Source organism: Parasteatoda tepidariorum, chromosome 4 (assembly GCF_043381705.1).
Source record: "Parasteatoda tepidariorum isolate YZ-2023 chromosome 4, CAS_Ptep_4.0, whole genome shotgun sequence".
NCBI lineage: Eukaryota > Metazoa > Arthropoda > Arachnida > Araneae > Theridiidae > Parasteatoda > Parasteatoda tepidariorum.
Window position 1 is genome coordinate 13,689,018 of NC_092207.1, and position 17,445 is coordinate 13,706,462.

The 17,445-nt window shown below is 28.4% G+C and overlaps 1 protein-coding gene across 3 annotated transcripts in view; it reads left to right on the forward strand.

The window, feature by feature from the left end:
- Positions 1-17,445, forward strand: part of LOC107451674 (uncharacterized) — a 274,776-nt gene that overhangs the window by 221,820 nt on the left and 35,511 nt on the right. For all 3 annotated transcript variants that reach the window (XM_043047279.2, XM_071179441.1, XM_071179440.1), the window contains exon 2: positions 3,752-3,799. In XM_043047279.2, the coding sequence (XP_042903213.1) occupies positions 3,752-3,799 (48 nt within the window). The remainder of the gene's footprint in view (positions 1-3,751; positions 3,800-17,445) is intronic.

The window sequence follows — 17,445 nt, forward strand, 5'->3', positions numbered from 1 at the left end:
AAGTAAGTAATTTATTTTAAAACATTACTAGCAACATTCTGATAACTATTGTTTATATTTTTTACTCTTAAGTACTGACATTAAAATAAATATTTCTCAAATATATCTTTCTTTTAAAGATATTTAATTTAAAACTTTTCTATCAGAATTTTGATTATTGTGAATAAAATATGCTCTTAGATAAATACATTAAACTATGTATATACAAATTGCATCTTGCTTTTAAAGTAATTTGTTTTAAAGCATTATTAGCATGGTTTTGATTACTACTTTTTACAGTATATACTCTGAAATAATTACATTAAAGTGCGTGTATTCAAAATTTATCTTTACTTTAGAGCAATTTACTTTTTGACATTAATAGCATACGAACGTATAGCATTCGTATAATACTATTTATACGAACATATGACAAAATGAAAACTCTCTTGTCTTACTATTTATCTGTATACATGAATAAATAAGCAAACTTTTATTTTATATTTTTAATATTAGAAAGAACATATTAATTAAAAATATACATCTTTCTTACTATATTTATGAACATATAAATAAATGAACACTTCTATATTTCAATATTCATAAACATATGAATAAATGTTACGAATGAAAGCATATTTTTAAAAAAAATGTAAAGATTTTATTACAAGCATTTTAACACAAAGTAAAACTGATTTAGAGTAAAAAAGAAACTTTTCGGACAGAGTTTTTAACCCTATCAGAATTCAGTCATAAAGTTATTTTAAAAATCTCATTTGCAATAAAAAAAATTAATTGACTTAATAAAGTATTTTTACCATTAAAAGTTTATCGGAATTCCAAATAGGAAATATTTTTGTTATTTATCAACTTTTGCTCTCTTAAAAATATTCAGTACATAATTTTTAACGATATTTTACTATATAAATCAATTTCCCTTTTTGAGGGAAATGTTTTTCAACCAAAAATTCAATAGAAATGTGACGGATAAAATGACAATCAATTTGTTAAATTTTCAATACTTTTCCCTTCAGTCATTAATTACATTTTTTACCGTTGAATAAAGTTATGATTTATGAACGCTAAAATAAGCATATGGCAAATTAATGGATCAGATTTTCGAGAAATTAATTTATCACGAAACTTAATGAACGGAACTCTAACTTCCTGTCAAATTATTTGTCAAAATGTTTAAAAATATTGCTTCATTTAAACCAAGTTTATTTCATCCTTTTCTTTGTTGGATGTTTTTTTTCAGCAATTACAAAATATAAAAGCAATTTCTGAGAGCCTAAAAATTTAAAATATTTTAAATGTTAGTTAAATAAAGGAGCGTGTATTTTTAAATAGAAAATAGCTGGCAAAATAGTGAGAGAAATAGCTCAAATTACTAAATAAAGTAATTTTTATAAAAGTTAAATTACACGAACCGCGAATGGCTAAAAAAAAACAAAGAATTTTATTCAGTAGTGATTGCTTATTGTTTTATCGTGTAACACGCTAATTTTAATAGGCCTGAACTGATGATAAATATACTTGTTGAATAAGCCTAAACCCAGCCGTTCCCAATCTTATTTGACTGCGGAACCCTAAATAATCAACCTTCTTTCGACTGTACCCCGACTTTATAAATCAAGTTTATTAAGGCAATAGAGAACACTATAACCTATAGAACAGTGGTTACCAACTGGCGGTCCGCGGGCCACATCCGGTCCCTGAAGCCTTTTTTTGTGGCCCGCGAACTAAAATATATTAGTTGTCATTTTTTGCGGACAATTTTCGTAAAAATCTATATGGGTTTAAAGTACTTCTCTTCGTTAAGAAAAACCTAATTTCTTCGTTTCTGGGAAATTTAACATACCAACGGTGCAAAAAAAAATTATTTCTCAGGTAAAAATCTACTTCGTATTTTAATTTGTAATTCAATACTTTGTTTTGTACAACTTCCTACAAACATAAAACAGTCCGATATTAAATTTTGATAAAGTCGCGGCCCGTCATTTGAGTGGTGTTTTTAATTGCGACCCCCTGCCTCAGGTAAGTTGGAAACCCCTGCTATAGAAGACTATTTTCAAAATATTTAATTGTGGGAATGAAGAATTTTCATTGTTTAATATCTTAAATTAGGTTTTACGTCCAACAGTTTGCGGTCCTTGTGCTGCCTCTAGTCTTATAATTATGAATTGGTTTTTGATGTTTGTTTTGTAACGTAAGCTGTAAATGACTAAAATAAGCTAAATTATTGCTTACTTAGTAATGAAATCTATAAAAAAACTGTCATAAATGGTAAAAATGGTCATCAAAGAACATATTTTTTTATTAAAGAATTTAGTTATTTTATTTTGATTTAAAAAGCGCCATAGGAAATACTAATGCAATATTTCATCAGTGCTCGTTCTTTTCTTAATCTATTAAATATTGTAATCAAAATATATTCTCTTTTTCAAAAAAAGTCATTCCTATTTTATTAGCATTTACACTTAAAATAATTTCATAGAAGCAACCGAAAGATTAAATAAATTATGAATTATAGGTTTTATCAATTAATGAAACTGAGATTTTATCAATTATGAATTATAGGTTGATTTATACTATGTGGGTAACGTTTTAAATGCATTTCATTTACATTCAAACTATTAACAATAACGACATACATCATACTAAAGTTTTTGTGAATTTCACTGAATTTTTCCACAATATTAGAACGGAACTTTAAAAGTCCTTGATTCTTCTAGGAGAGAATTGGACATTTATTTCGCTCTTGTTTCCATGTTCAAACTGTTCAGCATGACCATAAACGTGTGAATAAGTGTTCACTTTGAACATGGTTTTATGTTTTATAATATGTTTTTATAAATTGTTGGTGTTGAGTTTTCATAAACCGATATTGGGCTATTTTGTTTCAAAATATAACATTTATTTGAATAGATAGCTTTATTTAATGAATATACATAAAAACAATAGAAACGCATTAATTTATATTTCAAGAAACAAGAGCATTTAAAAGAAAATGTCAAAAACTAATAGCTATAAAGAAATATGTTTATGGTTCAGTTACGTTAAAAAATGAAAAGTAGTTAATTTTTATATATATTAAAAAGAAAGAGGAATATATGTCCCAGGAATGTGCGAATTCTTACTTTAACAATTCATTCATTTCTGGAATTAGGTGAATTCAGTGCCAAAATGGGGCAAAGTGACCCCCAAAGTGGCCCAAATTTAAATATAGGCCGGGATAGCCTGGTCGGTAGGGCGCTGGGCCCATATCCAAGAGGTCGTGGGTTCGATCCTCGCCGGCCGAAGACTCCCCGTGTAGTAAATGGTGACTGATGCACGTTAAATCTGTAGAGTCTCAAAGTCCTCCATGTTTCCACAACAAATAAATACCTCTGGGTGTACTGATCCAGGAGTTTCCTTGTCTTCTGGATTGGTTCAAAATTACAAGGCTACGGAGTTGAACGTAAGTAGTCGTAAACCCATGAAATTGGGTCGGCTGTTCAACGACGGTTATAAAATAAAATAAAATTTAAATATAAATTAAGTTTTAAAGAAGGAAGAAATAAAAATTTAAATTGCCAATTGATACCAAATTGATACTTTAAATTTTTATCAAATCGCTATCATGTTTATTTCGGAAATAAATATGTATGTATTCATATTGTAATAATGAAATAAATTCACTGTATTTCTTGTTTGTATTTCCTTATAATGAAAGAAAATATATTAATTTTTTATAAAACAGAGCCTGAAATTGTGTTCATTTTTCTTTCAGGATTGTCTATAGCATACTTTCTTATGATAATATTTCAAATGTCTCAAGGTAAGGAAACTTTTATACAATAATAAATATCTTTGAAACTATAATTTATCTATGTTGTTTTTGCTGTCTGTCTTCTTTGAAACCGTTGGAAAAAAAAACATTTTTATGATGAAGAATAGAGTTGTTGGATCTTAATTTCAACTACAAAACAATATAATAACTTGTAAAAGTTTTTATCTAAGCTATAGTTAAGATGCTGATGCAACGTGAAATCATCAACGTAACTGGTATATGGGTGATTCTTTTGAAACATGACAATTCGAAGCCAAAAATTTCTTCAAATTTAAAGTCTTCAAAAAAATCTAAATTTTTTTTTGTATACTTATTTAGTTACATTTATTAATATCTTACAGACAGCAGTGTAGTTCATTGATATTTGCTCAAGAAAAAAAAATAGAAATTCACCAAATTTTGAATGCCAGGAAAAGAACATATTAGCCCAGAAGTTAAAAAAACAGTAATTTTAAGCTAATAGTAAGTAACTCAGCGTAAGCCTTTGCGTTAGATGGACCATGAATTGCTTAAATTGATTCTTTTATCCACTGTAGAAGGATTCAAAAATGTTTTTGTTGCTGATATGTACAGAATAAAATTGTGTATAATAATTAATAAGTATAAAAAAAATTAAATCTGATTACATTCAAGCATATTACAATCTTACATAAATTTTGCATTAGGTTAATATTTGCTTTCTCTCCTTACATTCAACTGTTTAAAAAAATTTCTGGTAACTGTTTCAATGCTCAGGCATTCATAAACCAGAAAAAGGACAGCCAGGATAATGATAATTTGACCTTATATAGCATTTTACTTTACTTAAATTTAACATTTCGACCTAAGATGTTTATATTCCGCAGAAAACAACAGGATTACTTGAACTAACTCAGGTAAATCTATGTAGTTTATGTTATTAATGATTTCAAGAAGACAGGAAAATGACAACATGAAAACCTACGCACCTTGAAAAATATTTTGAAATAGATTTTGAACCAGAAAGTTGGTTCTTTATTCACGCAATAAGACATGTTCAGATAGGATGGTATTCTAATCAATCTATTAACATAGGATATTGATTGCTGGCGCTATCGATTTTGGTTATAAATCACTAAATAAAAGTAGCCAGGAAAATGACAGATTTTCTTGTGACAAACAAATTATTGACAGAAAAAATTATTTTCAACATAGTTTTTGTAAATAATACCCTCTGCATACATTCTAGAAATGCTTACAGTGGTTGAGATAAAAAAAAATTAGATATTGGAAAATTTTGTGGGAAGTTTTGAAGCTAGTTATTATTGGAAATATTGTTTGTGATATGCCAGGATAATGACATTTCGAAATTCAATTAATAAGTATACAAAACAGTCAATGCTAATGCAAAGTCACTTTAAAATACTAATAGAAATGCTCTTTATTAAAATTTTAAAAAAAAGTTCTTTTAGTAGTATAGTATTAGATCTAGGAGCAAGATATTGTAAATTGTCATATTTCGTGAGAATCACCCATATATATATATATATGNCTTACTAAAAACAGTAATTTCAAGTGAAGCCGTAGGAATTTAAGTATATGTATCTAAATATATATATATATAAAGAGAGAGAGAGATTATTTCATTTTTTCATTTAAGCACTCCTTAAATTCTGAAAATTACCAAGGTCTCAGACGTATCGAATAAAGGGTACCGAGAATCTAATTGTATAAATAAGTATTTATTGCTCAAAATTAGTTTCTTTTTACCTTTTCATTTCTCTGGTTACGATTATTTCATTAAAAAAGTTAACTCCAATTGCTGTGCATAAGGAAATAATTAGTATAAAAGTTTATAAGTTCGTTTTCAAGTAACATGTTGAAGGACACACACTTGCCGATAGTACGCAAGAATTCTGACAACATTACTTCTTCGAAAACGAGAATGCTCTACATTTACTCAATGCTTATTTATATAATGCTTATTATCAATGCATAATAGTTCCTAATACTTCTTTGTTAACAATATCTAATACTTCCTTATTAATAATTTTGAACAATTTTGATTTAAACTTGAAATAAAAATGTAGATACAGTGAAACCCCGTATTTACGTTGTTCGTTTTGTAAATTATCCGGTTTCCAACGTCATTTTCTGCTGGTCTATGAAAATCTCCTTTACCGATAATGTTAAATTATCTCGTATTTTACGTTACCCTTTTAAGGAAAAACCGCTTTATACGTTTTTCTAACCGATCAAAATCATTTTTTTTTCTCTATAAAGCTGACACAAACTTTCTCTAAGTTTTCTTCTTCTTCAAAAAAAAGAGACTTATTCATTAGTTTTTTGTAGCTTTTCTGACATTCTTTCTATTTACTGCTTTTTGTTTTGTTTTTTTTTGTCTCTGATAGGGAAAAAAAAGTATGAAGCTTAAATTGTGAAATTTACGAGGGAAATTTTTTTTAGCTAACTTCAACCTTTAAATCTTGCAATTATCCAATAATTTAAAGAACGTTACACTAAATTGGTTAGGTAATAATTTCTTTTTCTTTATTCCGATGACCTACAAGAAGCTTCTAAAGTAAAAATGAATGTTCTGAAGGCCGGGAAAGCCTGGTTGGCAGGGCGCTAGACTCACGCTTGTGAGGACGGGAGTTCGAATCCAGCCGGCCGAAGACTCCACGTGTAGTAAATGGTGACTGGTGCACGTTAAATCTGTCGGATCACAAAGTCCTTTATGTTTCCAAAACAAATCAATACATCTGGGGGCACTGAATTGGAGATTGATCGTTCTCTGGTTCAGGTTAAAATTACGATCTGTGTATGAATGAATTGATGTAGGAGGTCCGCCCTATAAACGGTTGTTACGTATGAGTGTGGCAGAAGTCGAATTCCTGGCCATAGATGGAGCCACTGGAAAACGAATAATCACACACCCTCTGCCTTAATGGCCGACAACAACAGCAACAAATGTTCTAGGAGCTCTGAATTAGATTTCTACAGCGTTGGACAGTGTGGAATGAAATACATTACAAATGGTTTTAATAAAGCTTCTCGGGATTAATTGTTTCTCTATATCTTACGGGAACATAGGCCCTTCAGAATAAAATTGAATGTCTGAAGGTCCTCCAAAGTCGATGAAGTGTATATCAACTTCAAGATACATCCCATTACTTTTGAATTTCTTCAATATCTGATTTGTTCGATCATATTGATGAAAACGGTTAAGATGAGCAAAAAATATCGGAGGATATACCCACAACTAAACTAGAATTTGAAAGCATAAACACTCTGAAACATTTGCGAATGTTTCAGAATCCATACAGCATATTTGGCATAAGGCAAATTTGAAAATAATAGTAAGTATTGAGAATGATACTGTTGAACTTGTATCTAAATACAAAACACTTATTAAAATTACACATTTTTTCTAGTAGTTAATCTCAGAAGTGTCAATTTTTGAAAAATATACTTACATTTTCTTTTACCCCGATTCTACATTATTCCACTTCGTACGTTTTTTAACGCTAGTCGGACGGAAAACATAAAATCGGAATTCCTCTGCAACTTAAATTTTATTAGATTAATTTTGTTGTAAATATAATGTTTTAAGCAGATTACTAATCGGTAAAGTCGCCTGTTTCTATTAGAATGAAATCCAAAAAGATGTTCGGGCCTGTGATGGTCTTATTTAGACCATGCACGCCTAATCCGCCTAATGCAGACTAACATGCCCAATAGACAATTAATTAGATTTTAAATATTTCTGACTCGATCTATGTATGCTTATGTTCTTATTACATTTGCTAATTCATATCATGTTAATCCATATTCATAATGAATGCTAATTAATTAATTAATCATGTTAATCAATATTCATATCATTCCATGTCTCTAACAAAATATTTTCGTTTCAACATTTAAAAAAAAAGTTTTCTCCTTATCACTTAACTTTTCTTCCAATTTATTTATCTCATGAAAGAAAAAATATAATTATGAAATAGATTTTTTAAAGCGTAAAAACATTAAGAAATTTTAACCATTATATAAATTAAATAAAGTTTTTTGCTTCTAGTTTTATGAGCATTAAAATTGGACAAAAAAAGAACCAGTAGCAATTTCTTTAATTACATTTGTCAGCATCTTTAAAAACAAGAAAAATTAGTTATCAGACAAAGTTGAAATTAAAGAATTCTTTTGAAACAGAGTGCGGATAAATTCAATTACAAATGTGAAATTCTAACTGCAGAACTGGATAAAATGGAGTGAAATGACATATTCTTATTTGAGGAGAAGTAATTATTTAAATTAAAGGAAGAAAACATAGTTTCTACTAAAAAGATAATTTAATTATTTTTGTAGAATTTTGGCATGATACTTTCGAAATATCAGAGAACTGGTTTGGGAGAATATTTTAATTGAATTCAGCTGAAAGTGGATAGAATATCATATTTACATTTTATCATCAATAGCTACGCACTGAAGACTCCATTTTAAACAATGCTAAATCGATCCAATTTTGGAAAAGTTAGGTGAAAATTATTTCTTCAGATGTGAAATGAACACCAAACTTTCATTTGAGAATTAAGCAAAAAGTTTAAAGAGTCACTCAAATAGTTGTCACCGAATCCTGAAACATATCTATTAGGGTAAACTAACCAGTGAAGGAACACTTAAGCCTCGCTTGCATTTTAAAATATCATATTAATTTCAAAATTTGTAATTTTAGTTAAATGACAGTGTCAACATATTTGTTACTAATTGCAAATTACGTAAAAAAAATTGTAGAGAACTTATATAATATGGTTTTAAAGTTTTGGAGGTTCAAATAACAGGTAGTAAAAAGACCAAGTGAAGGAACAGCTCTTACCAGTGAATGAACACCCAACGCTTAATTTTGGCTATTTTTTAGTGTTCTTTATGAATTTATAAGCCATACAAATATTTTAAAACAAGCATATTCTTGAAATTATAACATATAAATACTTGGAAAATGCTAACTTTTTTTTGTATTCATGAATTGAAAATTAAAGTGTCAACATATTAATACATACTGTTCATTCACTGGGAAATCTATGCCCAGTAAAAGAACATGCCTGTTCCCTCACTGGTTTGAAGTTGTTTTTCTCATTTTTAACATACTTTTGATGCGGAACATCACTAAAGGTACAAGAAAATTAAAGTTTATCTTTTATTTTCATTAACTTAGAAAAAAAACAGTAAAGGAACACTTGTTTCTTCACTGGTTTTTCATCGTTTGGTGATCCAGTGAATAAACACTCCCTTATCTCAGTACTTTATTATGCTATGATGCTTAAAAAAAATAAAACGTAACTTCAATAACTATATTTTGAATTCTCTTTTTCACAGTGAGAAAAATAAAACATGCAATTAATTCCACTTCAAACATACAAATACAAACACTCACCTTATAATTTTTTCAAGGAAACAAGGTGTTTCAGAGATAATAACAAATTCATAAATTTTTCAAGAGAAGTCTATTTGACCAGGTAATCCAAAACATTGCTAGATGACTTCCTATTGTTTGGCAGTAAGCTATTGTAACCAATCAATCTAAAGGAAAACTTTCAAATTCTTATTTTTAATCAATATATATGAAACGTTCCTTCACTGGGTAGTGTTCCTTCACTGGTTGGTTTACCCTATAAAGTTATATGAATTACAATATCTTGAAGAAAAATTTAACTGTTTTATTATTTGTTTGAAAAGTGCAATGTTGTAATTCTGCTGGAATAATTTAAATGTACTTAACGTTCCTTTTAAACATCAAATTGATTCATATTCCCTTTTGTAATTATCCCTTCCATTACCATGATCACATTTAGATGTAAGCATGCTTATCTCCTTTCACTGTTCACAATAACATATATGAAACGAGCCTTTCTGACTCTTGTAGCCCAAAATAACATGGTCATGATCTTAATATGGTCCTCTCGCATTCCAAATCAATTCAAACAACAAATTATATCAAAATCTATTGTCAATGCTGGTTCAATAATTCATGGCAACCTATGAATGCTGAACCGCGATGGTTCAGGAGATAGAGCGTTCTCCTTCCAATGAGGTGAACCGGGTTCGAATCCCAGCGATGACTAGTCGATACGAATTCCACATACGGTTTGCACCGCCACAGTGTTGACAAGAAATATCCTCAATGGTAGACGGATCATGGGTTAGAGACCCCTTGCTGTCAGGCTAACCGTGAGAGATTCTCGTGGCTTTCCTCTCCATTTAACGCAAATACGGGTTAATTCCATCAAAAATTCCTCCCAATACTTGATGCAAGAGTTCCATTGTCTTCTGGATTGGGTTTCAAAATTACAAGACTACGAAGTTGGAACATTAGTAGTCGTAAACGCAAAAAATTAGGTCGGCTTTTCAACGGCGGTTATAAAATGAAATATGAATGCTTGTGTATCTAATGCAGGTCAACCTATTATGAGTTTGATTCATAAAGACATTACGACTTACAGAAGTTGATAGACCATCTAAAATGTGACAACTTACTATGAATTTAAGCCTCTCTGAAATATAAAACAATATTAATTTAAGGTTGTCAATTAACATTATTTAAATCCTTTAAGAATCTTTTGCTATTAAAGAATTAAATTGTTTTAGAATTTTTTGAGGATTTTTTTTATATTATACTGTCAAATTCTAGTTATAATTCTCAATATAAAGCCATTTCTGTATTAATCAAGTTAAATATTCGCTTTGAATTCATAATTCAGTTTCATTAAAGTTACGTATCTACTATTATGTAAAAAATTTTCCTTGATAAAAAAAGATATCTTTGAAAACGTTATAATTTATTGATCTAATATAGCATCACAACGCAATCGCTTCTGAATAAGCATTTCGTAAATGAAGACTTAGAAAGCAAACCTGAACCATTATTCTTAAATTATGAAATATCTCGCTTTTAACGAGTTGAAAACGTGAAAATGAATAATGTACATGATAAGTATGAATTTTACAAAATTCATTTGTGTTCTAAAAAACTGAAATAAATAATTTTTTACATTTCATAAGATCAACATTACTATTCGTCACTCACAAAATAGTTAAACTATTTTTGGTTCATTTAAAAAACTAATGCCTGAAGATTTCGCCAACAAAAAAAAATTAAGAAACTTTTCTGAATATAATTCTAGTTTCAATTAAGATTTATTTTATTTTAAAATTAAGAAGATTATTTTTTTATAGTTTAGTTTTATAAACAATTAAGCTTAATGTTAAAAGCCTAAAAAATGTATATTTGTACTCTTACATTAACGTTATTGAAGTTTAAAATGTTTAGTTACATTATTAATATATTCACGAAATAAAAAATGTTCACAATGTACCCTGAATAATATTCAACCCTCCACAATCCTTCATAACATTCAATACTACACACTTTCAGCAAAGAAATCATAGATAATTAATTAGAAAACGTGAAAATGAATAATGTACTCAATAAGTATGAATTTTAGAAAATTCATCGGTGTTCTAAAAAACTGAATAATTAATGTTTACATTTCATCAGATCAACATTACTAATCCTCAACTCACAAAATAGTTAAACTATTGTTAGTTCAATTAAAAAACTAATGCCCGAAGATTTCGCCAACAACAAAAAATTAAGAAACTTTTCTGAATATCATTCTAGTTTCGATTAAGATTTATTTTATTTTAAAATTAGGAACATTATTTTTTTATAGTTTAGTTTTTATTAACAGTCAAGCTTACTATTAAAGGCCCAAAAAATGCATATTTATAATTTTACATTAATGTTATTGAAGTTTGAAATATTTAGTTACATTATTAATATTAATATATTCGGGAAAAGAAAAATTTTCACAACGCGCCCTGAATAATATTCAATCTTTCACAATCATTCAATCCTTCACACTTTCAACAAAGAAATCATAGATAATTAATTAGAAAACGTGAAAATGAATAATGTAAACAAAAAACTAATAACACAAAAAACTAACAATGTATCAAAATGTAGTAATAATGATATTGTAATTTTACAAAACATGTAGTCAGAAATACTAGTTGTTATTTTTAATTTTCTTACGCCGTAACATTAATTATTAAACTTAATGAATAATAATAATTTTTAAACTGTAAAAAATACGTCTCTTAAAAAGCAAATATGTAAAAACTAAATTGCGATATAATTAAATTGCAAATTAAATTTGTTTCAGCTGGGATTATTTTTTCTACACATACTAATTAGTACACTAATTGCTTTCCTCATATTTTATATTAATTATTTCTAAAGAATATTTTATAACTAAAAAATTAACTTTGTGCATTTAAATTAAATAAAACAATAAACATAACTCCTTGTAAACTTTTGTTTAAAAAACGTGATTTGAAATCGACTGCTAAACAATTAAATGGAAATATAATCCATAACTGAAACCTTTTCTAAATTATTCATGATTCAGACTGCAGACAGCTAGGCTTCCAGTTTTTTTTTTCACTTTTGCCTTTTAACTAAGTTTAAAAATGAATAAGGAGCGTTAAAAAAAAAAGCATAGTAATCAGAACGTTTGTCATTAACGCTCAACGCTTAAAAAAAAATTTCTATTCTGGGATTATGATTAATTACGTAGATTTTCTCTTTTTTTTCTTTTTTTTTTTTTTTTTTGCTTACCTTGATAAATAAAGAAAAAAAAAGATTTTACGAGTGCACACAATCGCAAAATCAACACTGCCTTCTTTTTTCTTTTTTTTTAAAAAAAAAGAGAAAAAGAAAATATAATAAACTTAGTAAAGGCTTTCAAAAGAATCTTTAGTAGTTTTGAGAGAGTTTATCTTTTTCTTTTTGGCAGCATAGAAACTTCAAAGCTTTTATTTAGAATGCTAATAAGCACATCTTACTGGCGAAAAAAAAACTTCTCACTTTTTTCCGTGCTTTACATTTAATGTCATTTCTAAAGATTTTAATATTACAAAATTGTTTCGTGTACTCGTGCTATTTTTAATCATTTTTTCATGCATAATTTGCTTACCAAAATACATTAAGGTGTAAAATTTTACACCAAATTTCATTAAATTATAACATCTCATTAACCTTTTGCAGTAAAAGAAAGAAAGAAATTATATGTTTAAAGCTTTTCTTTTAAAGAAAAGTTTACTTTTTTTAAAGAATTAATTTTCTGATTTAACCCATTAAAAACAAACGTTTCTGTGAACTTTTTTACACAAATATCAAGACTGGTGTCTCATTTATTTAATTTTTTCTGCAGGAAACAAGATATTCATGTCTTTATATTACATAAAAATATGACAATCTAATTAATGTAATGCCATTTCTAATTGTGGGTGAAAAACATATAAGAATTTTATAGTTACCAAACATTAATAGGAATTTAAAAAACAAAATTTCCGATAAAGTTGCAATTAAAATGGAGCAAAGTTATTAGGTTTGAATTTTATGAAACTAAAATTGGAAATTAAATCTATAAAAAAAAGATCTGTGTTAATGTTACCAATTAAGTGTAGAAATCAGTTACTCTAGAGATATTGTAAATAATATGAGTAATCCCTTAAAGTGCCAAAAAAAATTTCTTTTATGGAACTACCAACGTAATCAACAAACTGCGTAGATAACCAGCACATCTACGACTCTTTAATAAGATCTTCGCTGGTCCAACGTGAATGTTTCTATAAATTAACATGGGATTTATTTATTTTTAGTTAACTAAAAAATCAAGCGAAAACAATCAAATAATCAACACATAAATTGATAGAATTAATCATCAATGGTTTTAAGGACTATACTACAAAGAATCAAACGGCTTAAAATATTTTTACAATAAAGGAAATTAAAATTATGCCATTTTTTACAATACATGAAGAAGTAAGTCAATAAATACAATCAGGCAAACAACAAAATAGGTGATAGAATAAGGGAAACAAACTTTCTATACGGGAACTTGAATGTGAGTGATGTGAGCATCAGCTAATGTGAATGATCCGTTAAAGTTCCAGAAAATTGTTTCTTTTCTTAAATTACCAAAGTAATCGGCAAACTACCAAGATAATCTGCACATTACCTACTAGGAAGTAAAAATACGATTGAAAATACGATTTTCGCTGGAGCAACATTAACGTTCTTGTACGCTTAAATTGACGTAATGTTATTTATTTATTCGCCGCTATCTGAAGAATCAAGTTACTATAGTCAAATGATCAACACGTAAGTTGATAGAATTAATCATCAATCATTTTAAAAATTATACTTATGTTTTTTTTCTTAAAAAAAGAACTAACCATATGAATTACAATATTGCTAATAATTTTGCTGAAGTTCATTACATGTACTGGGAATAATTAACAGAATAAAATTCTCGGAATAAATTAACCATCAACTCTTCGAATTTGGTGAAAATTTCGTAGAATATACTTTATATAAACTAATAAACTAAAAAAAAGCATCTGTCTACCCGAATAACTCCAAAGCGATAAAAATATTATATGCTGATAAATTTAATTTAATCTAGTTCTATCAAATATCCCGCGGGTTTTACTCAAACAAATAATCCACGTAATTCAGTTTAGTTATTTATTGTTATTTTTCTTTTTAATTCGTCTTCATAATCTTTTTAAAAAAATATCCGAATTAAGTTAATTAAATCCCAATGACTAAATAATTGTAAATGAATACAAATTGCAGAAATTCCTGTTCTTGATAACGCAAAAGAGAACAAAGAACTATTTAGCTGAAAATCTAATTAAAGCGAAAACAATTTCCTGTCAATTCGATAAGCAATTCGAGATAGTAAAGTTTACACACAAAAAGAGAAATAAAGCTTCTGTTTTCGCATTTAATTATTATAGAGCCGAAAACTATGAAGTTTGGAAAATTATTTAACTTCGCACGCATGATAATGTTAATCTAAAATAACAATCTAACATAAAAAATTTAAATAGGGAATTAAAAGACGCATTATCTCTATATTAACACGCGCTAACTCTATTGTTTCGCTCTACATTAAAAAGAAATATTGTAAGCTGTCATCGCTCCTTTAAGTATTTGATGCTGAGTTTTAGATTTCATTATATTTTTTGCGTTTCGAAGCAGATAGGATGTAATCGAATTTATGCTAATATGAAAAATTCATAAAATAAATAGCTAATAATGATTAATACTACTACTATAAAGTAAATCAAACAGCTCCTGTGTTACCGTTAAAGTATTGAAATTAGTTATTCTACAGATTATAGATTATTTAGGTTAATCCGTTAAATTGCCAAAAAAAATTTCTTTTTCTCAAATTACCTAGGAAATCCGCTAACTAATTAGATGATATGCACATTACCTAATATGCACTCGTAAAAGTGAAAATTAGATGTTCGCTGGAACAACAGCAACGTTTCTGTAAGCTTAAATTAACCTAATGTTATTTATTTATCTTTCGCTAGCTAAGGAATCAAGTTACTACAATCAAACAACAGTTGTTTGTTTATATAACTGTTAAGTTTGAAAAATTATTTAGCTTTGTACGCATGATAATATTCATCTGAAATAACAATCTGACGTAAAAACTTTTAAAATTTAAATAGTGAATTAAAAGAAGCACAATCTCTGTATTAACACTATCTCTATTGTCTCCTTCTGTATATAAAATATTCGTATATTGTTCACTGCCATCGCTCCTTTAAGTATTTGATGTTGAGTTTTATATTTCACTTTATTTTATTACGTTTCAAAATAGATAGGATGTAATCGAAAATATGAGAATATGAAAGTTTCATTAAAAAAAATTTGCGTATCTGGATAAAAGTTGATAATGCCGCAGTGTAGAAATCAGTTATTCTACAGATTATTTAGCTTATGCACAGATTATTTAGGATAATCTGTTAAAATACCAAATAATTGTTTTCCATCTGAAATTACCTAAGTAATCAGCAGACAAATTATGTAATGTGCATAATAGATAATAGACACATTACCTAACAGGCTCTAGTAGAAGTGAAAATAAGATCTTCGCTGCAACAACAGCAACGTTTCTGTAAGCTTAAATTAATATAACGTTACTTATATTTATTTTTCGCTGTCTAAAAAACCAAATTACTGCAGCCAAATAATAGTTAAATGAGTTAACTATCAATCACTTTGAAAAATACAAAAAGTCAATAGATGAAATATAAATCAATTTTATCAAAGTTAAAATATCAATCAATAGATAAAATATCAATCAAAATCAAATTTCAGTAGATAAAAAATCAAGTTAATAAATACAATCAAACGATCAACAGATTTGTATACAGAAAGAGCGAAAGAAACTTTTGAACTTTAGCCTTACGAAAACCGTTGTTGCAGACATTACCTAAGTAAATTACGATAACGGTTGCAGTTAAACAGATTACCATAGTTAACTTGTAGATGTGGGCATATTAACAGCATTCGAACTTAAGGTGTAACATCAAACTGTACAGTGCACCGAGAAAAAAAATCATAAGCTTCATTTTAAATAAAAATCTATGTAGGCCACAGATACTCAAGAAAAATGGATAAGCGTTACCACTCAGAATAACTTTTGATCTAATAATCGGATCTTCACTTTCTAGGACTTCAATCTTAACGATTAAAGAAAGTAACCTTAAATATTATTATTGAAAGTTGATATTTTAAGTTTAAATAAACATACTTTTTTAAGCATAATTAAGTAAACATACTTTTTTTTCGATGAATTCGGATTTCTGTCCCCCAAAACAAAGAGAATAGCCGCAATCTGGAAAATATGGTCCAAGTAGTAAGTGGTCGATAACTCCGTCCCCCACATTGGTGACTTGCGGACGTGATGTGAACACGCCTACCTTGGCAGTAACGCCAACTTAGATATGAACACACCTATCTTGACAGTAACACCCACTTCGATATGAATACGCCTACTTCGATGGATGGTCCACATTGAACACTTGACTTGCTACTTGTGACTGCGACATTATCCACCTCCTCGCGCTGTTGCTACTCAGTCTCATCTCGATCACACACAACGTCAGTCTGCATACACTCGACTGCTAAGGGCAACACAGGAGCGACCACTGCCGTGAAGTTAATACACCGCTCGCATTCAGAACTCAAAAACCCGGTGACCTTAATCCAGCTCTCCCGGTCTCTCAAAAGTATGGCAACTAGTGGTATCCGTTCATCGAATTCTATCCCTGATAAAATTCTGGTGGGGGAGTATTGTGGCACTATGATTATTAAACATCAATTTAGTGGTATATAAGACATGCTAACTTGATTCAATCACGAGGTACCTTTTGATCGATGAAGGTTGGCTTAATCGATTTCCGCTCTCCCCACAATTAAAAGAGCTCTAGAACATTTGGACCCCTTATTGTATTTAGTCCAGAACTATTTAAGTCAATTGAAAATTTTTGTCCACAATTATAAAATTCGTTTATCCATAATTCCACTCAAAAAATGATTTATATTAATTTATTATTTTCTTATAATTTTATTTAATGATAGTAGAAAAAATTTGAATTGTAAAGCGAACAAATTCTAAATCATTTTGAAGAATGTAACTGAAAAATACAAAATTTCAACGATCGATTGATTGAGTTCTAAAATGAGTTCCTTTTTTTAAAAATTGGTAACTTAACTATTCGATTTCTTTTAAATATTATTTTTCCACTACGCG